The sequence below is a fragment of the Aquarana catesbeiana genome, linkage group LG07 (genome assembly GCF_042186555.1).
Source record: "Aquarana catesbeiana isolate 2022-GZ linkage group LG07, ASM4218655v1, whole genome shotgun sequence".
Classification (NCBI taxonomy): domain Eukaryota; kingdom Metazoa; phylum Chordata; class Amphibia; order Anura; family Ranidae; genus Aquarana; species Aquarana catesbeiana.
Window position 1 is genome coordinate 15,929,568 of NC_133330.1, and position 26,585 is coordinate 15,956,152.

The 26,585-nt window shown below is 48.7% G+C and overlaps 1 protein-coding gene across 2 annotated transcripts in view; it reads right to left on the reverse strand.

The window, feature by feature from the left end:
• Window positions 1-22,597: 22,597 nt before the first annotated feature.
• CAMKV (CaM kinase like vesicle associated) overlaps window positions 22,598-26,585 on the reverse strand; it is a 159,532-nt gene continuing 155,544 nt past the window's right edge. For both annotated transcript variants that reach the window (XM_073591662.1, XM_073591663.1), the window contains exon 11: window positions 22,598-23,584. In XM_073591662.1, the coding sequence (XP_073447763.1) occupies window positions 23,396-23,584 (189 nt within the window). In that variant the 3' untranslated portion in view covers window positions 22,598-23,395. The remainder of the gene's footprint in view (window positions 23,585-26,585) is intronic.

Here is a 26,585-nt window from a genome sequence, read left to right on the forward strand (position 1 = left end):
TCTGCGTATCCCAAAGACCGTTCCTCCTATCCTACGCCCCTCAGTGACCGCTCATCTTCTCCTACGCCCCCTTCAGTGACCACTTCTCTAAACCTGCACCCCCCAGTGACCGCTCCTCTTATCCTGCGCCCCCCCAGTGACCTCTTCTCTTATCCTGCGCCCCCCCAGTGACCACTCCTCTTATTCTGTGTCACCTAGTGACTGCCCTGCACTGCCCGGTGACCACTCATCCTATTCTGTGCCACACAGTGGCTTTTCCTCTTATCCTACGCCCCCAGTGACCACTCCTCTTATCCTGCACTACCCAGTGATGGGTTCTCTTAACCTGCATTGCCCAGTGACCACTTATTCTATTCTTCACCGTCCAGTGGCCGCTCCTCTTATCCTGTGCCACCCAATGACCTCTCCTTTTATCCTGCACCACCCAGTCACCCCTGCTCTCATCCCGCGCCACCTATTGACTGCTTCTCTTATCCTGCGCTTCCCAGTGAGGGCTCCTCTCACCCATTCATGACTCCTCTCATTCTGCGCCGCTCAGTGACCACTTCTCTTTTTCTGCTCTGCCCATGGACTGCTTCACTTATTCTACACCGCCCAGTGAGGGCTCCAGTAACCCGGCGCCACTTAGTGACTGCTCCTCTAATCCAGCCCCAGCGACCGCTCCTCTCATCCTATGACCACTTGTTTCATCCAGCGAAGGGCTCATTTACATTAATGACAATCCTCGCTGCCCCTCTGAAATTAGATTGCAGGGGATTGCTTTTCAGAGGGTGGCTGAAAATGCCATCTCCCTAGCACCTCTTAAAATCCACTTTTTCTCTTGCACAGCACCCCACCCTCTTCCCCCTCCTCTCCTGGAAGCCAATGAATGCAGAGCGCAGTGTGCAATGTTTACAAACATTGCACATCATTATTCCAGTAATGATCCAGCAACCAATTCTATCATTGCTGGGTCCATTCTGGCAAGTTCCCAGAAAGGCAGGGCCACTGATAAGGCAGTACAGCCAGCCCTCCTGTACTGGGCCCGGGGCCCCATCAGTTCAAAACAGGGGCCCCAGGCACCTGCTGAGCAGGAGGTCCGGCTGTACTGTCTTATTGCAGACACTGATCCTCTTCTGCCTCCCTCCTGCAGTGCTGCCAGCTTCACCTCTTTTCTCCCTCCACCTGCACTGCAGGGGGATTGGTTGGGATTGGTTCTAGCGCATGCATCCCTTCAATCTCCTGTACGGGCCCCGCTGTGTGCCCCTTTCCCCCAGCAGCGCTGCCGGCTTCCCTCCTCTACTGCCAGCAGCTGCTGCGGGCACACAGGGGGATGTTTCTGGATGGAGAGTGGGGGAAGGGACCAGTAAATTTATAATTTATTAGCCCCTGCCTTTCCTGAATGAACACAATCAGTGATCTGTACCAATCTCTACTGTGTCAATTCACCATTGAAGCATAGTAAACTGTGTTTACTATGCTTCTGTGTATGAATCAGCAAGAAGCTTTAGAGCGCTTCCAATATATTCATCTGTGCAGCTGAGGCTGCAGAGAAAGGGACTAATAAATCTATGTCCTCAGTCATCTCCGGCCAGGGGGCCCTGTCAGGTAGGCTGTAGGGGGCCCCATGATTTCTAACAGCAGCCCTGCAGATAGGACGATCCTTTGGGGTGCCATTCACAATGAATAGCACTGCAGCACACGGAGAAGGTGTGTTGCCATGCATTGGGGTAACACACGTTATTGCATGCATTAAGGGGGAATATTGCAACAACACACAAGTGTGAATGAGCCCCCCCCAGTATAACACACCCATTGCATTGCCCCCTCCCATGTCAGTCTTGTAAATGGCAAACATTTGTAGAAAAATTGGGTGGAAGATTCTTGCTGCCCCAATGCCAATGAATACTTCCAATGCTTCCATTGTAGATTTACCCTCAATGATCACTAATTGCCCCAACCAAAGCTCAGTACACCAGGCATCGCCCTTCTCCCTCTCTTCCTGCTCCTATAGATCCAGAAGATTTTTCCTTGGGCGATGTAAAGCCCAGCAAACTTCCTATAAGTCTCTGTCCTAGTTTTCTGCTGGAAATATTCATGAAACAGAATAATGCACCTTCCTATGAATAAAACACACACAGCCCTTCCTGGAGGATTCTTTAAAGCCATTCCTGAATAATGCAGCTATTCTGCCCCCTTGTGGGGGGAAAAGGGAAATGCTACAATTCTCTGCTTTCTCAAGTGGTCTTATTATTTAGGTTTCATTTGCTAAGACAAAGGGTAACCTACGGCAACCTGTTCAGCCAATCAGATTTTACGTTTCATCTGATGTAAGCAGTCTGAGCAATAAATTATGGCCTTTGATTGGGCTGCTTTGAGTCACTGCTCTCTGCTCAATGCTGCCCGGTGATATTAATCAATGTTAGTCCCCTATGTAGCCCCATATAGGGAGTGGAGGGGTGTTTGCAGCAGCCCTGTACAATGGGAAGCAAAATGCTTATTGGAATTTAAAGTGAGGGAAAAAAGTATTTGATCCCCTGCTGATTTTGTACGTTTGCCCCACTGACAAAGAAAGGATCAGTCTATAATTTTAATGGTCGGTTTATTATAACAGCGAGAGACAGAATAACAACAAAAATATCCAGAAAAACGCATTTCAAAAAAGTTATAAATTGATTTGCATTTTAATGAGTGAAATAAGTATTTGATCCCCTATCAATCAGCAAGATTTCTGTCTCCCAGGTGTCTTCTATACAGGTAATGAGCTGAGATTAGGAGCACTCTCTTTAAGGGAGTGCTCCTAATCTCAGCTTGTTACCTGTATAAAAATCACCTGTCCACAGAAACAATCAGATTCCAATCTCTCCACCATGGCCAAGACCAAAGAGCTGTCCAAGGATGTCAGGGAGAAGATTGTAGACCTACACAAGGCTGGAATGGGCTACAAGACCATCGCCAAGCAGCTTGGTGAGAGGGAGACAACAGTTGGTGCGGATTATTCACAAATGGAAGAAACACAAAATAACTGTCACTCTCCCTCAGTCTGGGGCTCCATGGAAGATCTCACCTCGTGGAGGTTCAATGATGATGAGAACGGTGAGGAATCAGCCCAGAACTACACGGGACAATCTTGTCAATGATCTCAGCTGGGACCATAGTCAACAAGAAAACAATCGGTAAAGCACTACACCGTGAAGGACTGAAATCCTGCAGCCCCTGCAAGGTCCCCCTGCTCAAGAAATCACATGTACAGACCCATCTGAAGTTTTCTAATGAACATCTGAATGATTCAGAGGAGAACTGGGGGAAATTGTTGTGATCAGATGAGTCCAAAATCGAGTTCTTTGGCATCAACTCAACTCACCGTGTTTGAAGGAGGAGGAGGAATGCTGCCTGTGACCCCAAGAACACCATCCCCCACCGTCATACATGGAGGAGGAAACATTATGCTTTGGGTTTGTTTATCTGTTAAGGGGACAGGACAACTTCAACGCATCAAAAGGGACGATGGACGGGGCCATGTACTATCAAATCTTGGGTGAGAACCTCCTTCCCTCAGCCAGGGCATTGAAAATGGCGCATGGATGGGTCTTCCAGCATGACAATGACCCAAAACACACGACCAAGGCAACAAAGGAGTGGCTCAAGAAGAAGCACATTAAGGTTCTGGAGTGGCCTAGCCAGTCTCCAGACCTTAATCCCATAGAAAATATGTGGAGGGAGCTGAAGGTTCGAGTTACCAAACGTCAGCCTGGAAACCTTAATGACTTGGAGAGGATCTGCAAAGAGGACAAAATCCCTCCTGAGATGTGTGCAAACCTGGTGGCCAACTACAAGAAACGTCTGACCTCTGTGATCGCCAACAAGGGTTTTGCCACCAAGTTCCAAGTCATGTTTTGCGAAGGGGTCATTTTTTTATTTTTCATACATCATATTAGCGCTGCACTTTGTTGTTTAAAATACTTATTACACTCATTAAAATACAAATCAGTTTATAACTTTTTTGAAATGTGTTTTTCTGGATATTTTTGTTGTTATTCGGTCTCTCACTGTTATAATAAACCGACCGTAGCAGATCAGCAGGGGATCAAATACTTTTTTCCCCTCACTGTATGTTGTTTTTGCCTTTTGGAGGAACATAGCAGCAGAACAAAATGTAAGGCTGATCGGATAGACAAAGTACTGGAGCAGGTTCAGCAAGCACCCGGGGCAAGAATGTGGAACTGCCCCCCCCCTCCTCCTCTGCAGCTAATAAATGATGTAGAATTAGGGCCGGGCACGGGGGGGGGGGGGGGGGTGGGCAGAAGGGACGGCTGCCCTGGACACTGGGGTATCATGTGAGGTGGGGGGGGGGGCATCACATGGAGATGGGAGGGGGGGATTTATGTTGGGAGGGGGAAGTCGGAGGGTGCCAGATGATAAGAATTGTTCTAGGAGGGGATGTTAGGGAGGGGTGCTAGGAATGGTGATTTGGGGGGATTTGTGTTGGTAGGGGGGGTAGGGAAAGAGGATTTGTGCTAGGAGGGGTGATTTGGGGGGGTTGTGCTAGATGAGGTTATATGATAGAGGGAGGGGAGTTTGTGCTGGGAGGGGAATATTTTTTAGGGAGGGGGTGGATTTGTACTAGTAGGGATGATTAGGAATGATTTGCGTTGAAATTTGGGGGGGGGGGGGGTATTGGTGCTAAGAGGAGGCAATCGGAGTGGGGTGAAAAGATTTGTGTTCGGAGGGGAAATTTGAGGAGTAGAGAATTTGTGTTTTGTGAGTGATTTTTATTTTTGAACGCGGGGATTTGTGCTGGGGGGGGTTGGAGAGAGAATGGATTTGAGCTTGGAGGGGGGTGGGGCAAATATTTGTGCTGGCAGGGGGGCAGATTTGTTCTTGAAGGATGGGGAATTTATGCTTAGGGGGTAAGCATGCAGATTAGTGCTTGATTTTTTTTTTTTTTTTGCGGGGGGGGGGGGGTTTGCTGACACACAATGCTCATACATCTTGGGGGGGGAGGCACAGTTTGGTAGTATGGATGTATCGCCCTGCACCCATCCTCAGCCCCCTGGCTCTGGCTGCCTATGGTTGGCATTAGGGTTGCACTGATATCATTTTTTCACCGGCTAGTACAAGTACCGATACTTTCGGGTCAAGGACGTGCCGATACTGAGTACCAAAACCTTTGTGATGCAATTTGAGCCCATACAAAATGAATGGGCTCAAATCGCACTGCAAAGAATCGCATGGAATTTGAACAGGAATGCAGTGCGATTCCTGTCCAGATGGCATGCGGTTTCCCCCACCACTCCTGCGTGAACCCAGGCTGAAGTCACTATGACAAACCTGGGTGCACACAAGAGCGGTGCGGGAAACCACATGCGATTCGGACAGGAAACGTACCACTTTTCTGTTAAAATCGCATGAGATTCTTTGCAGTGTGATTTCAGCCCATTCATTTTTTACGAGGTGAAATTGCACCACAAAGGGTAGTGGGAGTGCTCGTGAAAATACTTGTTATCGGCACCGATTCGGATTCCTGTTATCAATATCAGTGCTGCCCTAGTTGGCATTGAGTGTTTGCTGCACATGTGTGGACCATCACCTGTTTTTTTCTTAGCTAGAAGCTGATTGCACATGCATGGTGCGTTTTTAATGCCAGCTGTGGGCAGATGGCATTAAAAACACCTAGAAGCAGCAGAGTTATAGTTTACTTTAATATTCATATTATTATTATCATTATTATTAATCATTTTTTATATTCTCCTAGCAGCGGGGGGGGGGGGAGAAATACACTCACCGGCCACTTTATTAGGCACACCTGTTCAATTGCTCTGTAACACTAAATGGTAATCAGCCAATCACATGGCAGCAACTCAATGCATTTAGGCATCTAGACGTGGTGAAGACGACTTGCTGAAGATCAAACCGAGCATCAGAATGGTGGAAGAAAGGGGATTGAAGTGACTTTGAACGTGGCATGGTTGTTGGTGGCAGACGGGCCGGTCTGAGTATTTCTGGGATTTTCACACACAACCATCTCTCAGGGTTTAGAGAGAATGGTGGGAAAAAGAGAAAATATCCAGTGAGCGGCAGTTGTGTGGAGGAAAATGCCTTGTTGAGGTCAGAGGAGAATGGGCAGACTGGTTCCAGATGATAGAAAGACAACAGTAACTCAAATAAAAACTTGTTACCTCCAAGGTATGCAGAATACCATCTCTGAAGCATCATCCAACCTTGAAGCAGATGGGCTACAGCAGCAGAAGACCACACCGGGTGCCATTCCTGTCAGCTAAGAACAGGAAACTGAGGCTACAAATGGCACAGGATCACCAACATTGGACAATAGAAGATTGGAAAAACGTTGCCTGGTCTGATGAGTCTGGATTTCAGCTGCGACATTCAGATGGTGGGGTCAGAATTTGGTGCATGGATCCATCCTGCCTTGTATCACCGGTTCAGGCTGGTGGTGGGGGTGTAATGGTGTGGGGGATGGGGTATCACCGGTTCAGGCTGGTGGTGGGGGGTGTAATGGTGTGGGGGATGGGGTATCACCGGTTCAGGCTGGTGGTGGGGGTGTAATGGTGTGGGGGATGGGGTATCACCGGTTCAGGCTGGTGGTGGGGGGTGTAATGGGGGGGGGGGGTATTTTCTTGGCACACTTTGGGCCCCCTTAGTACCAATTGATCATCGATTAATCACCACGGCCCCCCTGAGTATTGTTATTGACCATGTCCATCCCTTTATGACTACAGTGTCCCCATCTTCTGATGGCTCCTTCCAGCAGGATAATGCACCATGTCACAAAGCTCCAATCATCTCACCACTGGACAATGAGGTCCCTGTCCTCCAATGGCCTCCACACTCACCACATCTCATCCAATAGAGCACCTCTGGGATGTGGTGGAACGGGAGATCAGCATCATGGATGTGCAGCCGACAAATCTGCAGCAACTGAGTGATAGTTATCATGTCACTATGGAGCAAAATCTCTGAGGAACGTTTCCAACACCTTGTTGTATCTATGCCACCAAGAATGAAGGCAAAAGGGGGTCCAACCCGCTACTAGCAAGGGGACCTAATAAAGTGGCCGCTGAGTGTAGTTAATTTTAATATTATTATTATTATTATTATTATTATTAAGATTAATCATAATAATTTTTTATATTCTCCTAGGTGCGGTGAAAATATTGTTTTTTCTCTGCGTGTTACCATACATGTATGATTACTATACATCTACATGAGACGTGTATTGTGATGGATCCATAGCGATATTGATCAGTATTAGGCAATAAAAAGGAGAAAAAAAGAAAAATAGAAAACTGACTTTTAAGGTTGCCACTGTAATCCCAATAGGAAAGAAAGGGTCTCACATTATAGAAAAATATCAAAATTTATTATAGCAAATTATAAACATGTAAAAATGGAGAGCACATAGACATGTCTGATTGGCGCAATGCCCCATATTAATAGGATCAGCTGAACATATGAAACCGTGTAGATGGCCTATAGAATATTGTCAGTGTAGCCTGAGAAGATCCCCTCTGACTTGGAGGCCGAGCTACCGGATTCGCAGTGTCAGAGCCAATGGATCACTACGCGTTTCGCCAATAGCTTCTTCAGGAGATCCTATTGGTACGTGGCTGGAAAAGGCTCGGGGAACACAAGGCCTCCAATTTGTGGCACAGTGCACCATGGAGGAAAAAAAGGGGAGAGGACAGAAAAGTGGGGAAAAAAACCCCACAAAACATAAGGAGCAAGGGACCGGCTCCAGGGGGAAAAGAAAAGATCATTCAGCCTATTGGGGGGTCTTAACTATTGATGATAGCTTGAAAAGTTGTCCAAATAGACATCAATGTGTACGTCGTAGATGTTCTGGGACGTTTGACACTGAGCAGGACCGGCATTCAAGCGAATTCTGAACGCAGAGGCCACAATTCCTGTTGGCTCTTGGGGGTCCAGCAGAGTATTTGAACATTATACATACTTGTACATTGATGTCTATTTGGACAACTTTCCAAGCTATCATCAATGGTTAAGGCCCCCCCCCCCCCAATAGGCTGAATGATCTTTTCTTTTCCCTCTGGAGCCAATCCCTTGATCCTTATGTTTTTTTTTCCCTACTTTCCACCCCCCTTTTTTTCAACATGGTGCACTGTGCCACGAATTGGATGCCTTGTGTTCCCTGGAGGCTTTTCTAGTCACGTACCAATAGGATCTCCTGAAGAAGCTAATGGCGCAACGCGCAGTGATCCATTAGCGCCGACGTTCAGAATTAGCTCAAATGCCAGTCTTGCTCTGTGTCAAACGTCCCAGAATGTGTACGACGTACACATTGATGTCTATTTGGACAACTTTCCAAGCTGTCATAAATGGTTAAGGCCCCCCAATAGGCTGAATGATCTTTTCTTTTCCCTCTGAGCCGGTCCCTTGCTCCTTATGTTTTGTGTTTTTTTTTCCCCACTTTTCTGTCCTCTCCCTTTTTTTCCTCCATGGTGCACTGTGCCACGAATTTGTATGCCTTGTGTTCCTGGAGGCTTTTCTAGTCACATACCAATAGGAACTCCTGAAGAAGCTACTGGCGCAACGCGCAGTGATCCATTAGCGCTGACGTTCAGAATTCGCTCAAATGCCGGTCCTGCTCTGTGTCAAACATCCCAGAATGTGTACTATGTACACATTGATGTCTATTTGGACAACTTTCCAAGCTGTCATCAATGGTTAAGGCCCCCCAATAGGCTGAATGATCTCTGGAGCCGGTCCCTTGCTCCTTATATTTGTGGGGGGGGGGTTCCCACTTTTCCTTGCTCCCCACTTTTTTTATCCATGGTGCACTGTGCCACGAATTGGATGCCTTGATTTCCCTGGAGGCTTTTCCAGTCACGTACCAGTAGGGTGTCCTGAAGAAGCTATTGGCGAAATGCGTAGTGATCCATTGGCGCTGACACTGCGAATCCGGTAGCTCGGTCAGAAGGGATCTTCTCAGACTACACTGGCAATATTCTATCGGCCATCTCCTATAGGTTCAGCTTATCCTATTTAGATGGGGCATTGCACCAATCAGACATGTCTATGTACTCTCCCTTTTTACATGGTTTTTAATGTGTTATAATACATTTTTATATTTATACTATAACGTGAGACCCTTTCTTTTCCTATTGGGATTATAGCGGCAACCTTAAAAGTCAGTTTTCTATTTTTCTTTTTTCTTCTAATTTTTTTTTCTTTTTTTGCTCTACACAATTGGATGTGGGTCCGCGCTCTGCAGTATATGTCTGGAATCTCGATCTACAATTGATCAGTATTAGATTCCTATTATATGACAGATGGAGGTTTTCTATGGTGAAATGTCTCATTGTCAGCACATTCTCCATCTCTCCGCTATGACATTAATACATGTATAGAGGTCACATTGAGTATTCTGTCTAAATATAGATGGGGATTGTATCCATATGAATTGAGGGATCCCAGTCCATGTTCTGCTCAATGTTCACCATCATCTCACATTGGGGTCTTTTATATGTAATAATGAGCAGGGAGAAGGATGATAAAATACAGTGAGGACAATTCATCTCCAATGGTCAGATATTTTCCTAATTTTAAAAACTGGATTTTTTCGCAGTGACCGTCCAAGGGAGTCACCTTAGATGGCAACAGTCCCGGATTTTCTGGGACTGTCCCAATGACGGAGTGTCCGGGGGCCATGTCCTGGCATCACAGCATCAACCTTTTATGAGTTTCTGCAGTCATTTAGGAATGACATTTATTGTGGAGGGACTGCTGCCATGAGTAGGCGCCCCCCGCCTATAATTAAAGGCGGGGCCAATCCAGATGGTGGGTGTGGTGTGGGCAGTCTCCGCATATCTAATTATAGGATCAGGATGGGACACCACCCCAAACAGCAGATGCGGTGGGCAGTCCCCTGCAAACAACTTCAAGACCGCCCACAGTACATTTACATTGTTACTTTGACGTTAAATAACATTGTTATGGCATAACCGCTGTATTTTTTATGTAATGCGGGCAATTCTACAACTAATAAAAGTGGTCCCAGCAGCCGATTCACCACGGGACCGCTTTGATAGGCATCAGAAGAGGTGCCCCCCCTCCTGCCGCTTCCCAGTCATCTCCGAGCTTACCAGTGGCGCCCCCCCCCCATCCATGCGTCCGGCCCCCCCCCCATCTACATGCAGGGACGCCGGACTCATGGATTCCAATCAGGTTTTTTTTTTTTTTTGAAGCACGTGATTAGAGCCTGAGGCTCTAATTGGCTTAAAAAAAAATGGGCTTGGGGCGCAGAGCACTGTGCCCGAAGCCCACCCAGTTGTGTGACAATAGCGACTGAATATTCACTATTGTAACACTGATTCCCCTCCCGGCCAATCAGGAAGCGGGTCCTGAGACCTGTCATCCAATAGGCTGAAAAGAGAATCGGACTGGCCGCCAGAAGGAGGAGGGAGGAGAAGCAGGGGAACCGAGAAAGCAGCCGCCCGCAGCCCGGAGAGAAGCCGCCGCCCGGAGCACTGCCACGAGATGGGGTAAGTGCGGGCTCCTGACTACTGACTGGGGGAGGGGGTGCTGCAGTTGTCAGTTAAAGCGACGTAGTGCCGTATCGCACAAAATGGCCCGGTCATTCAGCAGCAAATCTTCTGGGGCTGAAGAGATTAAGTACCATAGTTTGTCACCATTTCACGAGCGCGTGCAATTTTAAAGCGTGACATGGTAGGTATACAGGTATACAGGAGCGGGGTGACCGGTGCTCAGTGTTCAGTATACAGGAGCGGGGTGACCGGTGCTCAGTGGTCAGTATACAGGAGCGGGGTGACCGGTGCTCAGTGGTCAGTATACAGGAGCGGGGTGACGCGGTGCTCAGTGGTCAGTATACAGGAGCGGGGTGACCCGGTGCTCAGTGTTCAGTATACAGGAGCGGGGTGGTCGGTGCTCAGTGGTCAGTATACAGGAGCGGGGTGACCGGTGCTCAATGGTCAGTATACAGGAGCGGGGTGACCGGTGCTCAGTGGTCAGTATACAGGAGCGGGGTGACCGGTGCTCAGTGTTCAGTATACAGGAGCGGGGTGGTCGGTGCTCAGTGGTCAGTATACAGGAGCGGGGTGACCGGTGCTCAGTGGACAGGAGCGGGGTGACCGGTGCTCAGTGGTCAGTATACAGGAGCGGGGTGACCGGTGCTCAGTGTTCAGTATACAGGAGCGGGGTGGTCGGTGCTCAGTGGTCAGTATACAGGAGCGGGGTGACCGGTGCTCAATGGTCAGTATACAGGAGCGGGGTGACCGGTGCTTAGTGTTCAGTATACAGGAGCGGGGTGACCGGTGCTCAGTGGTCAGTATACAGGAGCGGGGTGACCGGTGCTCAGTGTTCAGTATACAGGAGCGGGGTGACCGGTGCCAAGTGGTCAGTATACAGGAGCGGGGTGGCCGGTGCTCGGTGGTCAGTATACAGGAGCTGGGTGGCCGGTGCCCAGTGTTCAGTATACAGGAGCGGGGTGGACAGTGCTCGGTGGTTAGTATACAGGAGCGGGGTGGCCGGTGCTCAGTGGTCAGTATACAGGAGCGGGGTGGCCGGTGCTCAGTGGTCAGTATACAGGAGTGGGGTGGCCGGTGCTCAGTGGTCAGTATACAGGAGCGGGGTGGCCGGTGCTCAGTGGTCAATATACAGGAGCAGGGTGGCCGGTGCTCAGTGGTCAGTATACAGGAGCGGGGTGGCCGGTGCTCAGTGGTCAGTATACAGGAGCTGGGTGGATGGTGCTCAGTAGTCAGTATACAGGAGCGGGGTGGCCAGTGCTCGGTGGTTAGTATACAGGAACAGGGTGGCCGGTACTTGGTGGTCAGTATATTGGACTGGGGCAGCCAGTGTTGGTGGTCCATATACAGGACCAGGGTGACCAGTGCTCAGTATACAGGACTAAGGCAGCAGGTGCTTGATGGTTAGTATACAGGAGCGGGGTGGTCGGTGTTCAGTATACAGGACCGGGGTGGCCGGTGCTCGGTGGTCAGTATACAGGAGCTGGGTGGCCGGTGCTCAGTGGTCAGTATACAGGAGCGGGGTGGCCGGTGCTCAGTGGTCAGTATACAGGAGCGGGGTGGCCGGTGCTCAGTGGTCAATATACAGGAGCAGGGTGGCCGGTGCTCAGTGGTCAATATACAGGAGCAGGGTGGCCGGTGCTCAGTGGTCAATATACAGGAGCGGGGTGGCCGGTGCTCAGTGGTCAATATACAGGAGCAGGGTGGCCGGTGCTCAGTGGTCAATATACAGGAGCAGGGTGGCCGGTGCTCAGTGGTCACTATACAGGAGCAGGGTGGCCGGTGCTCAGTGGTCAGTATACAGGAACAAGAGAATATGAAAACACTGCGCTCTAATAGCAAAAATAAAATATATGTGAGCCAGCAGCTGCATACATTGTGACAAACAATAACTGGTAAATGGGAAAAAATGCAGCGCTAAGAAATAATAGGAAGTTAGGATGTAGTGAAACAATTAAGTAAGAGATGCTGTACTGAACAGTAAAGCATATGTGCAAAAACCATAAGTGAAATGAAATGAACAAACACAGTATAGAGTGTCCACATATGGTAAATGGATGATTCCAAACTCAAATTATTAAGAGGAACTGGTATGGACCAAAAAATGATGTGAAACTAGAAAATAAAGTCAATGGTGCACGGTGTGGATCTGTGACTGAGTCAACAACGGGGTACAGAACTTCCGTAGCTGTAAACCAACATCTCGATATGGGGCATCAGAATGAAAACATCAGGAAGTAAGATAAGATGGGTACTCTTACCAGATGACGTGGACTCCACTGTCATATGACATGGAGTCAATGGTGCATGGAGCCAAACCTAGGCTGGAAAACGATATCCGGAACGGTGGAACCTCTGTCTCACTTCTCGACTTCTCTGGTGGGGTGAAGAAACATCAGGAAGGGCTGCCAACTGGATATCAGCCAATAGACCTCAAGGATGTGTTCCAAGGAGAAGCCGGGGACAGATTTGATCCAGACCCCGTGATGGAAGTAGGGCTACTGGAAGGCAGTTTCTTGCATCGGGATAATATGCAAATAAAAAATAAAAAGCTTCTGCACAGTGCAGGTAAACCAGGGATTTTTATTTCTAAAAATACCCATACAAAAAATGGATAAAAGTGATCACAATTAAAATAAAATCTAAGCAGCATAAGGAAGGGAAGATCGCCCGACGCATTTCGACCAAGGGGGTCTTCAACAGGGGCAACTGTTCTTCACCCACCAGAGAAGTCGAGAAGTGAGACAGAGGTTCCACCGTTCCGGATATCGTTTTCCAGCCTAGGTTTGGCTCCATGCACCATTGACTCCATGTCATATGACAGTGGAGTCCACGTCATCTGGTAAGAGTACCCATCTTATCTTACTTCCTGATGTTTTCATTCTGATGCCCCATATCGAGATGTTGGTTTACAGCTACGGAAGTTCTGTACCCCGTTGTTGACTCAGTCACAGATCCACACCGTGCACCATTGACTTTATTTTCTAGTTTCACATCATTTTTTGGTCCATACCAGTTCCTCTTAATAATTTGAGTTTGGAATCATCCCATTTACCATATGTGGACACTCTATACTGTGTTCATTTCATTTCACTTATGGTTTTTGCACATATGCTTTACTGTTCAGTACAGCGTCAGTATACAGGAGCTGGGTGGCCGGTGCTCGGTGGTCAGTATACAGGAGCGGGGTGGCCAGTGCTTGGTGGTCAGTATACAGGAACAGGGTGGCCGGTACTTGGTGGTCAGTATATTGGACTGGGGCAGCCAGTGTTGGTGGTCCATATACAGGACCAGGGTGACCAGTGCTCAGTATACAGAACTAAGGCAGCAGGTGCTTGATGGTTAGTATACAGGAGCGGGGTGGTCGGTGTTCAGTATACAGGACGGGGTGGCCGTGCCTCGGTGGTCAGTATACAGGAGCTGGGTGGCCGGTGCTCGGTGGTCAGTATACAGGAGCTGGGTGGCCGGTGCCCAGTGGTCAGTACACAGGAGCTGGGTGGCCGGTGCCCAGTGGTCAGTATACAGGAGCGGGGTGGCCGGTGCTCGGTGGTCAGTATACAGGAGCTGGGTGCCCGGTGCTCGGTGGTCAGTATACAGGAGCTGGGTGCCCGGTGCTCGGTGGTCAGTATACAGGACCGGGTCAGCCTATGCTCGGTGGTCAGTATACAGGACCGGGTCAGCCGATGCTCGGTGGTCAGTATACAGGGCTGGGTCAGCCGATGCTCGGTGGTCAGTGTACAGGACAAGGGTCAGCCGATGCTCGGTGGTCAGTATACAGGACAGGGTCAGCCGATGCTCAGTGGTCAGTATACAGGGCTGGGTCAGCCGATGCTCAGTGGTCAGTATACAGGGCTGGGTCAGCCGATGCTCGGTGCTCAGTATACAGGACAAGGGCAGCCGATGCTCGGTGGTCAGTATACAGGACAGGGTCAGCCGATGCTTCGGTGGTCAGTATACAGGGCTGGATCAGCCGATGCTCAGTGGTCAGTATACAGGGCTGGGTCAGCCGATGCTCAGTGGTCAGTATACAGGACCGGGTCAGCCGATGCTCGGTGCTCAGTATACAGGACAAGGGCAGCCGATGCTTGGTGGTCAGTATACAGGACAAGGGCAGCCGATGCTCAGTGGTCAGTATACAGACTGGGTCAGCCGATGCTCGGTGGTCAGTATACAGGACCAGGTCAGCCGTTGCTCAGTGGTCAGTATACAGGACAAGGGCAGCCGATGCTCGGTGGTCAGTATACAGGACAAGGGCAGCCGATGCTCGGTGGTCAGTATACAGGACAAGGGCAGCCGATGCTCGGTGGTCAGTATAGAGGACAAGGGCAGCCGATGCTCAGTGGTCAGTATAGAGGACAAGGGCAGCCGATGCTCAGTGGTCAGTATACAGGACAAGGGCAGTGGGGAGGATAGAGGATCGTGGTGGCCGGGATCATTTCCTATATCATTGGATTAGTGGAGATTCCAAGGTGACTTTAAAAAACTTCAGAAACTTCTGCTCCACCTGGAACTGATTCATTAATGAGACATACGGAAACCATTCGCATGTGTGACCCCCCAGCCATCGCTTTGAACCCGACCTGATTGAAGGCTGAAGTGGAGGAGCTCTGGTGGGAATGGCAGCAATAAGCCGTTTAAAGTAAACTGTTGGGTTTTTTTTTTTTAAGTCTGAGTAGAAATGTTTTGTAATCCTAAATTAATAACCTGTGTGGTCGCCTCCTGCTGTCAGCCACATAATACACATAGTGTATATTCTCTGTTGTACCCATACCTCATAATACAATATATTACCAAAAGTATTGGGACACCTGCCTTTACACAACAATGAACTTTAATGACATCCCAGTCTTAGTCCGTAGGGTTCAATATTGAGTTGGCCCCGCCCTTTGCAGCTATAACAGCTTCAACTCTTCTGGGAAGGCCTTCCACAAGGTTTAGGAGTGTGTCTATGGGAATGTTTGACCATTCTTCCAGAAGCGCATTTGTGAGGTCAGGTACTGATGTTGGATGAGAAGGCCTGGCTCACATTCTCCGCTCTAATTCATACCAAAGGTGTTCTATCGGGTTGAGGTCAGGACTCTGTGCAGGCCAGTTAAGTTCCTCCACCCCAAATTCGCTCATCTATGTCTTTATGGGCCTTGCTTTGTGCACTGGTCCAAATCATTAGGTGGAAGGGGGATTATGGTGTAGGGGTCGTTTTCAGGGGTTGGGCTTGGCCCCTTAGTTCCAGTGTTGGGAACTCTTAAGGCGTCAGAATACCAAGACATTTTGGCCAATTTCATACTCCCCTTCCTGTCCAACATGACTGCGCACCAGTGCACAAAGCACTCCCCAGAGTGGCTCAATGATATTGAGGTCAGGAGACTGAGATGGCCACTCCAGAACCTTCACTTTATTCTGCTGTAGCCAATGACAGGTCGACTTGGCCTTGTGTTTTGGATCATTGTCATGTTAGAATGTCCAAGTACGTCCCATGCGCAGCTTCCTGGCTGATGATTGCAAATGTTCCTCCAGTATTTTCTGATAACATACTGCATTCATCTTGCAACAAGTTTGACCAAATTTCCTGTACCTTTTGCAGCCCACACATCCCCAAAACATCAGCGATCCACCTCCGTGTTTCACAGTAGGAATGGTGGGCCTTTCATCATAGGCCTTGTTGGCTCCTCTCCAAATGTAGTGTTTTTGGTTGTGGCCAAAAAGCTCAATTTTGGTCTCATCACTCCAAATGACTTTGTGCCAGAAGGTTAGAGTCTTGTCTCTGTGCTGTTTGGCGTATTGTAAGCGGAATACTTTGTGGTATTTGCATAGTAATGGCTTTCTTCTGGGGACTCGACCATGCAGCCCATCTTTCTTCAAGTGCCTCCTTATCATGTGCACCACATGTTTTCAGAGAGTCCTGCATTTCACCTGAAGTTATTTGTGAGTTTTTCTTTGCATCCCGAACGATTTTCCTGGCAGTTGTGGCTGAAATTTTAGTTGGTCTACCTGACCGTGGTTTGGTTTCGACAGAACCCCTCATTCTCCACTTCTTGATTAGAGTTTGAACACTGCTGATTGACATTCTCATTTCCTTGGATATCTTTTTATATCCCTTTCCTGTTTTATACAGTTCAACTACCTTTTCCCGCAGATCCTTTGACAATTCTTTTGCTTTCCACATGACTCAGAATCCGGAAATGTCACTGCAGCACTGGATGAAAGATGCAAGGGTCTGTCAGGAATCCAGAAACCTTTTATACACACACACTAATTACAAGCAAACAGATCACAGGTGAGGATGGTTACCTTATAATAGCCAATCAAACCCCTTTGTGTCAACTTGTGTGCATGTTATCAGGCCAAAATCACCAGGGTATGTAAACTTAATCAGAGTAATTTGGGTAGTTTCTGTTGTCATTATGATTTAAAAAGAGTAAACAAAGTTGATTGATAATAAATGTCTTCAGCCAAACACTAACCATGAGTGAAAGAAAAGTGTTTGTGTTATCATCAATATTCTCTGAAAAATGGTCAAGAAATCATAAATTCTGCCAGGGTATGTAAACTTATGAGCACAACTGTATATAAACACACTGTAGCTATCCCCCCATGATACCTACATACATATGCCATACCAATCCCTAGAAATACATGTATGTAAAGTACTGGTTCCCCCGTACACACATATAACGTACCAATCCCCCACTTTGTTCCTTCTGCTGGGAATGTGAGCAAACAATCTGAATATACAGAACACAGGGCACTCAACTTACACTGATCAGCCATAACTCTATGACCACCCACCTAATGCTAAGTAGGTCCCCCTTTTGCCACCACAACAGCCCTGACCCATCCTGGCATGGACTCCACTAGACCTCTGAAGGTACGCTGTGGTATCTATCTAGCACTAAGCTGTCAGTGGCAGATCCTTTGAGATCTGTAAGTTGTGAGGTGGGGCCTCCATGGACCGGACTTGTTTTTCCAGTGTATCCCACAGAAGCTCGATTGGATTGAGATCTGGAGAATTTGGAAGCCAAGTCAACACCTCAAACTCGTTGTTGTGTTCCTCAAACCATTTTTGCAGTGTGGCAGTGTGCATCATCCTGCTAAAAGAGGCCACTTCCATCAGGGAATACTGTTTCCATGAAGGGGTGTGCTTGGTCAGCAATAATGTTTAGGTAGGTGGTACATGTCAAGCCACATGAATGGCAGGAGCCAAGGTTTCCAACCAGAACATTGTCCCAAAGCATCACATTGCCTCACTTGGTTGTCTTCTTCCCTTACTGCATCCTGGTGCCATCTCTTCCCCAGGTAAGTGACGCACACCCACCCGGCCATCCATATGATGTAAAAGCAAGCATGATTCATCAGAACAGGCCACCTTCTTCCATTGCTCCGTGCTCAAGCTCTGATGCTCACGTGTCCATTGTAGGTGCTTTGGCTGTGGACACGGGTCAACATTGTCACCCTGACCAGTCTGTGGCTACACAGCTCCATACACAACAAACTATGATGTTCTCTGTGTTCTGACACCGTTCTATCAGAACCAGCATTCATTTTTCCAGCAAACTGAGCTCCAGTAGCTTCTCTATTGGATTTATTTACACGGGCCAGCTTCCCCCACCCCCACCTCCCATCAATGAGCCTTACCTCCCCACCTCCTTCAATGAGCCTTCCCTTCCCACCTCCATCAAAGAGCTTCTCTCCCCACCTCTATCAATGAGCCTTACCTCCCCACCTCCATCAATGAGCCTTCCCTCCCCACCTCCATCATTGGCCTTCTCTCCCCACCTCCATCATTGAGCCTTCCCTCCCCAGATCTCCATCATTGAGCCTTCCCTCCCCATCTCCATCATTGAGCCTTCCCTCCCCACTTCTATGAATGACCCTTCCCCTCCCCACCCTCCACCAATGAGCCTTCCCTCCCCACCTCCATCAATGAGCCTTCCCTCCCACCTCTATGAAATGACCCTTCCCTCCCCACCCTCCAACAATGAGCCTTACCTCCTCACCTCCATCAATGAGCCTTCCCTCCCCACCTCCATCAATGAGCCTTACCTCCCCACCTCCTTCAATGAGCCTTCCCTTCCCACCTCCATCAAAGAGCCTTCCCTCCCCCACCTCCATCAATGAGCCTTACCTCCCCACCCTTCATCAAAAAGCCTTACCTCCCCACCTCCATCAATGAGCCTTCCCTCCCCAACTCCATCATTGAGCCTTCTCTCCCCACCTCCATCATTGAGCCTTCCCTCCCCATCTCCATCATTGAGCCTTCCCTCCCCCATCTCCATCATTGAGCCTTCCCTCCCCACTTCTATGAATGACCCTTCCCTCCCCACCCTCCACCAATGAGCCTTCCCTCCCCCACCAATGAGCCTTCCCTTCCCACCTCTATGAATGACCCTTCCCTCCCCACCCTCCAACAATGAGCTTGCCCCCCACCTCAATCAATGAGCCGTACCCCCTCACCTCCATCAATGAGCCTTCCCTCCCCACCTCCATCAATGAGTCTTCCCTCCCCATCTCTATGAATGACCCTTCCCTCCCCACCCTCCATCAATGAGCCTTACCTTCCTCACCTCCATCAATGAGCCTTGCCCCCCCCCCCCCCCCCCCCCCATGATCTTGTCCTCTGCTTGGCCGGTTCGCCTTCCTTGGGCCACTAATGGTCGGTCCTGACCACTGCAGACCTGGAAAATCCCACAAGAGCTGCGTTTTGGAGTTGCTTCTGGCCAGTTGTCTACACTTTACAATTTCGTCCTTATCAAAGTCCCTCAAACCCTTACACTTGCCCATTTATTCTGCTTTCAACACATCACCTTCAGGGACAACATGTTCACTTGCTACCTAATATATCCCACCCACTTTCAGGGGCCGTTGTTAAGAGACAATTAATGTTATTCACTTTACCTGTCAGTGGTCATGATCTTATGGCTGATCGGTGTATATGGACAGTAAAATAACATTAGGTCATTTGTCATCAGTCTTCAAGTGGAAGAATCCGATCCCTGAACACCCAATTAATTTTATTCTTGTCACATCAATAAACGATCTGATTGGATGAAGAGATTTGCTGCTCTTTGTATGACTCAATGACCCTATTAGGGACCGCGTACAAGTGTCCTCAGAAAACAGGTTAAGCCGCAGTTCCATCTCTCCACAAAAGCTTCCACTCCGAGGACTTACCGAAACAAAAATCAAGAAATCCTTAATATCTGTAATCCGGTGCCAGACCTTCTTCTTCCCATCTGCTTCCCGTCTTATAATGGAAGACGCCAAATGTATCCGTTATGCAACAGCACCTGTAACTCCGCTACTTAAAGGGGCCCCGCCATCAAAAGTCCTATTATGTCCCACTGACTCCTCCCCCTCCACAATATGAATAAGACAACATGTTTAATATTTAATTGATAATAAGCATCTTTTTTTTTTCTTCTTTTTACTTGGACCCGCCCTCTTCTTCGATGTTAGCTTGGGCGAACTACCTGCAGCACCCTGGGATATCCATGTCACATTTCCCAGGAGGCTGTGTCCATTCCGCAAAGAAAGTGAGATCTCACTAAACTGAACATCACAGAACCAGGTCTCTGGCAGTGCATACATGAGATCTGGCATGACGTCATTGGGGGCTGGCTGCAAAACCAGGAAGAAACGCCCACCTCCAGATGACGTAGAAAAGAAAGGTGGCTGCTGGGGGTTATATAGAACAGACATAGGCTGCAGTGTCATGTGAGAGACTGAGGGGGGCACTGTGCTCTCTAAGCACAGCCCTGGATGCACTAAGCAATTCTTGGGTTCTTGGATGGTCATAACACAAACATCATCACTGTGATTGTATTCCGTAATGCCATAGAGGAGAACGACATTTCTGTGCCTAACCAGCTTTATTGTGGACCCAGCATTGCTTTTAATCTTTCATGTGACGTACATGCAAGCTCAGTTATGTGTCATTGTAACCCTGACAATGCCTTCATCTGCTTTTCTCTCCAGAAGGACGGCACCATCTTTGTTCAGGCATCATCCAGGGTCACCATTTAATTTCAGGACTGAGAGGGTCAGAGCTGACACAATCGGGTAAACCCAGGGTGCCTGCTTCTTGGCTGTGTTCACAAAATGTCTTACACAGCTCAGCCCCCTTCTGCATCCTCTCACCTTGACACAAAGTCACAATGTTGCAGTCTGATCACTGGGGGGGAGGGGAGACTGAGGAAATGCTTCTTCCTGCCTGCAGACTGATGACATCATCTCAACCTAGGCAAAGTCACTGATTTGAGGACAAAGACGGCTTTTTCATGATAAAAGGTGGAGCTTTTTCTGAATTATGATACTGTCACTGTGTATTGTGACATGTCAGGAATTTATTATGGTTGACAATAAAGTTACTGACAGATCCCTGAGTGTCAGTGGTAGTCATGCATTATATGTGCTCCCCATACTGCTGATGGCTATGCTCAAGATTACCTCCTAATTTTCTTAAGGCCCAACTCTACTTCACCCCCCCCCCATGCCCTCACCCCTACCCTGCACCCATACTTAATATTCATCGGTCATGAGGCTGGTCCTCTTCTGCTCTGGTGTCATCAATGGGCAGTCAGTGCTCTACACAGTGCTCAGTACCCAAGGCAAAAAAGCCCAAACTATGTCCCTTTCCCCCCTCAGCAGCACAGGTTGCAAGTCCCGCCCTTTATGAGTGCTCCTCCTGCTGAAGCACCCAAGGCGACAGCTTCCTCTGCCTACCCCTCAGCCCCAACTTGGCCGTACATATCAACCTATAAATGCAATTTGCAGATTTTGATGTAAATCGCGTATCATTCAGTGTTACTTTTCAACCCAGACAAGTCCCCATCTCCCAAACTGATCCCGGAGCAAGCCCCCATCTCCTAAACTGATCCCGGAACAAGCCCCCCACCTGCCAAACTAATCATGGACAAGCCCCCACCTTCCAAACTGATCCCTGACAAGCCCCCCTCCCACATTGATCCCAGACAAGCCCCCATTCCCAAATTGATCCCGGACAAGCCTCCACCTACCAAATTGATCCTGAACAAGCCCCCAACTCCCAAACTGATCCTGGACAAGCCCCCACCTCCCAAACTGATCCTGGACAAGCCCCCACCTCCCAAACTGATCCTGGACAAGCCCCCACCTCCCAAACTGATCCCTGACAAGCCCCCCTCCCACATTGATCCCAGACAAGCCCCCACCTTCCAAACTGATCCCTGACAAGCCCCCCTCCCACATTGATCCCAGACAAGCCCCCACCTCCCAAATTGATCCTGAACAAGCCCCCAACTCCCAAACTGATCCTGGACAAGCCCCCACCTCCCAAACTGATCCTGGACAAGCCCCCACCTCCCAAACTGATCCCAGACAAGCCCCCACCTCCCAAACTGATCCTGGACAAGCCCCCACCTCCCAAACTGATCCCAGACAAGCCACCACCTCCCAAACTGATCCTGGACAAGCCTCCACCTCCCAAACTGATCCCGGACAAGCCCCCACCTCCCAAACTGATCCCGGACAATCCCCCACCTCCCAAACTGATCCTGGACAAGCTCCCACCTCCCAAACTGATCCTGGACAAGTCTCCACCTCCCAAACTGATCCCAGACAAGCCCCCACCTCCCAAACTGATCCTGGACAAGTCTCCACCTCCCAAACTGATCCCAGACAAGCCCCCACCTCCCAAACTGATCCTGGACAAGCCCCCACCTCCCAAACTGATCCCAGACAATCCCCCACCTCCCAAACTGATCCTGGACAATCCCCCACCTTCCAAACTGATCCTGGACAAGCCCCCACCTCCCAAACTGATCCCAGACAAGCCCCCACCTCCCAAACTGATCCTGGACAAGCCCCCACCTCCCAAACTGATCCCGGACAAGCCCCCACCTCCCAAACTGATCCTGGACAAGACCCCACCTCCCAAACTGATCCTGGACAAGCCCCCACCTCCCAAACTGATCCCAGACAAGCCCCCACCTCCCAAACTGATCCTGGACAAGTCTCCACCTCCCAAACTGATCCCAGACAAGCCCCCACCTCCCAATCAGATCCCGGTCAAGTCCCCATCTCTCATCCCCCCAATCACCTGTCTGACCAAACCACACCCATTGGGAGAAGCAGCACGTTTATTGAAAGAAAAGCATACAAAACACGGGGTAAAGGTCTGTACATTATGTGCCCCCACAAAAAAAGGAAAGAAAAGGGGGCAACCAGCCTGAATCATCTGCCCCAGGCAGGGGTAAATACAGGGTTCAAGAAGAGGAAAGAAGCCTGCCCGTGTATATACAAGAGATTCCTCCCAACCGTAAAGCGGACCTGTACTCTCACTAATGAGGGGGACCTCTATTTATTATCTTAGAAAAGATGGTGTTACTGGGGGGATGTGGGGGGCAGCCAGAGAGAAGGCTATCCAAGACTCTCTTTAGAAAATTTCTGCAGGAAATATTTAGGTAGCTTTAGAAGCACAGAAAAGCGTTAGCTGGTGGTGACAGGTCCACTTTAGCGGAGGGGGTGCCGGGGGTGCTGAAAAGTGAAATGGAGTTATGATGAAGTGTACGATGGATATGAAGGGGATCTGTACATTTAGCCCAGCATCTATCAGGGAAATGAGGGGGGAGGGGATTCTTCTAACAGTGCAGTAGATCTCTAGCAACTAAAGGGTTAAAGAGTAATGCTTGGCCATAGCAGTGGAAGGGTTAATGGGGCGATGCGATGGGAGGTCAGCGCTGCAATTCTCTCTAGTGGGGCGGCAGCGGCATCTGTGCTCCTCCATCTGCTGCCGACCCGTCTGGCGGAGGAAAATGTTAATGACACGATGGCAGAGAAGCCCGTCGCGATGGAGGGAGAGGAAGGGTTAATGACGGTATGCTCTGCGGTGAGTAGGGTGTTGGCAGTTTGGATGGTCCTCATCCGGTGCCGTCAGGAGAGGGGCTGATCGGGGATGGCGTTTCTTCGGCTGGGGTGCTGGCGGGTGATGGTGCGGGGGTAGTCAGGCCTGGCGTCCGCTCGCTGTCCATGGATGGAGATGGGGTCTTGGACTCGGTCTGTTCTGGGGCCCTCAGGCGCTTCATCATGGTGGTCACCCGCACAGCTTTCTGTAAAGAGAAAGGAGGAAACATGAAGCAGGTCATCCAGCAACCAGGGCAAAGGTGGCAAATTGTGCCTCCCCCCACCAGGTGGAGTCCCCAGTAGAGTCCCCCTTTACATTGGGTGTACCCAGTAGAGTCCCCCTTTACATCAGTTGTCCCCAGTAGAGTTCCCCTTTACATCAGGTGTCCCTAAGAGAGTCCCCCTTTACATCGGGTTTCCCCAGTAGAGTCCCCCTTTACATCAGGTGTCCCCAGTAGAGTTCCCCTTTACATCAAGTGTCCCTAAGAGAGTCCCCCGTTACATCAGGTTTCCCTAAGAGAGTTGTTGCCCCCTCCCCTTTCCCCCTTGTACTGGGAGATTGGTACTCACAGCATCTCCTTCCTCTCTCCACTCACGTGACAAGTCACATGACAAAGGAAAGAGGAAGAAGGACACAGCCCACCCTCCTCCCTCAGCAGCACAGCACAGCACTGAGACTGAGGACAGTTCTGTCTCAGCACTGACTCATTTCAACCCCATGCAGGCTGGAGGAAGGAGAAAAAAGAATCCTCCCTCCAGCAGCAGCTATCAGCCACTGCTCCTTCTGACAGGAGTGACACTGCAGTCACTCCTGTCAGTAAAGAGTGGAACGAGTGGCCAACTCGGCAGCGCCCCCCTTCAACACAGCGCCCAGGGCAGGTGCCCACTTGCCCCCCCCTTAGTCCTGGCCCTGCTACCAAGCTGGACCAGGGGGTAGGTAGATGAGATGGCCATCTTGACTGCTTCAGTTAGAGGGGGGGTGCCAAAAGGGCAGCAGCTATGGGGGGTGCTCTTTGGCCTTTTCACCTTGGGTTCTTTAGGCTATTTTCTCTTCTGAAGGAATGCTCCTCCCCTATGGGCAGTCATAAAATACTGCATTATGGCCACTAGATGGAGCTGAGGTGCACATGAAATACATACATCTAACAAGAGATACAATGTAACAGTTCTAGAGAACATCAGGAATTAGCAAATAAATGTAACCAATACCATTGGTACATGATTACATTCAATCTCTTGTTACAAAAATATTTATTTCCTATGCGCCTCAGTTCCATCTAGTGGCCATAATTCTGTATTTTTATTACTGCCCTTAGTGGAAGAACATTCATAACAAGAGATACAATGTAATCATGTACCAATGGTTACATTTATTTTTTAATTCCCTCTAGCATTCTCTAATACTGTTACATCTTATCTCTTTTTACAAAGCCTATATATTTCCTAAGCTCCTCAGCTCCTTCTAGTGGTCATAATGTGGTATTTTACTACTGCCCGAAATAAAAGAGCATTATACACAGTGTGCCCAGAAATTGAGAATGCATCTTAAGCAAATCATTGTTGTTGCTCATTGCAACCAAGCAAGACTGGTCCAAGGGGTAGGCAGAAGAATTGGCCCTCTTGGCTGCTTCAATTGGAAGGTGGTACAAAAGGGGCAGGACATACACATTGTACCCAGAAATTAAGAATGCATCTTAAAGGGGTTTTTCTGACTGCAATTTTTTTAAAAAAAAGTCAGCAGCTACAAACACTGTAGCTGCTGACTTTTAATAAGGACACTTACCTGTCCAGCGAGCCCGCGATGTCGGCCCTCCGAGGCCGATCCGTCTATCGGATTGGCTGCTGGCACCTCCATCTTAACGAAGGGAAACAGGCAGTGAAGCATTGCAGCTTCACTGCCCGTTTCCTACTGCGCATGCGTGAGTCGCATGATGCTTTGTGAATGGCGCTTTTGTATTCTGGGACACACACATGTCCCAGAAGGCAACGTGGCCGCTAGCTGAAAAGGAGGAAGCGCCGTGGAATAGGAAGAGGCAGATTAGGAAGAATGCCTAGCAACAGGGGTTTCAGGTAAGTAAAATTTTTTCAGATACTGCAGATATCTATGCCCAGAAGTGGAGCAAATACCTGGATTAGACAGGTATCTGCTTCCCTCTACCCCCAGGAAAGATGCCAAATGTGACACCGGAGGGGGACATCCAAAAAGCGAAAGTTCCATTTTTGGGTGGAACTCCGCTTTAAGAAAATCATTGTTGTTGCTCATGGCAACCAAGCAAGGCTGGGCCAACGGATAGGCAGAAGAATTGGCCGTCTTGGCTGCTTCAATTGGAGGGTGGTACAAAAGGGGCAGGACCTTTGGGGGGGTGCTCTTTGACCCTGGGTGCAAAATAACCTTATCCCAGCACTGAAATTGGTCCAGGGAATCTGCATAATCATGCATTCTCTGTGGATTGGGCAAAAACAAATGTTCTTTAGACTATTTTCTCTTCTGAACAAATGTTCTTCCATTATGAGCATCAGTAAAAAAAAAAGAAAAAAACATTATGGCCATTAGAGCACAGGAAATACATACAGTAAGACTTGGTAAGAAGAGATACAATGTAACATATCTATAAAAACACTGGAGGAAATTAGCAAATAAGTGTAGCCATTGGTACATGAATACATTGTATCTCTTTTTGCAGACATGTATTTTCTATGCTCCTCAGCTCCATCTAGTGGCCATAATGCCATATTCTACTAGTGCCCTTAGTGGAAGAACATTCATAACAAGAGATACAATGTAATCATGTAATAATAGTTACATTTGTTTTCTAACTCCCTCTAGTATTCTCTAAAATTGTAACATTGTATCACTTGTTACAGACCTATGTATTTCCTATGTTCCTCAGCTCCATCTAGTGGCCATAAGTGGAAGAACATTCATAACAAGAGATACAATGTAATCATGTACCATTGTCACATTTATTTGATCATTCCCTCTGGCATTCTCTGAAATTGTTACATTGTATCTCTTGATGCAAAGACCTACGTATTTCTTAAGCTCCTTCGCTCCATCTAGTGGCCGTAATGTGCTATTTTAGTACTGCACATAATAAAAGAGCATTCATTCAGAAAAGAAAAAAAGCCTAGAACAGTTGCTTTTGCTCAATTCACCAAGAATGCATTTACATGTAGATTTGCTGGACCATGCCGGGGGGTGTACAC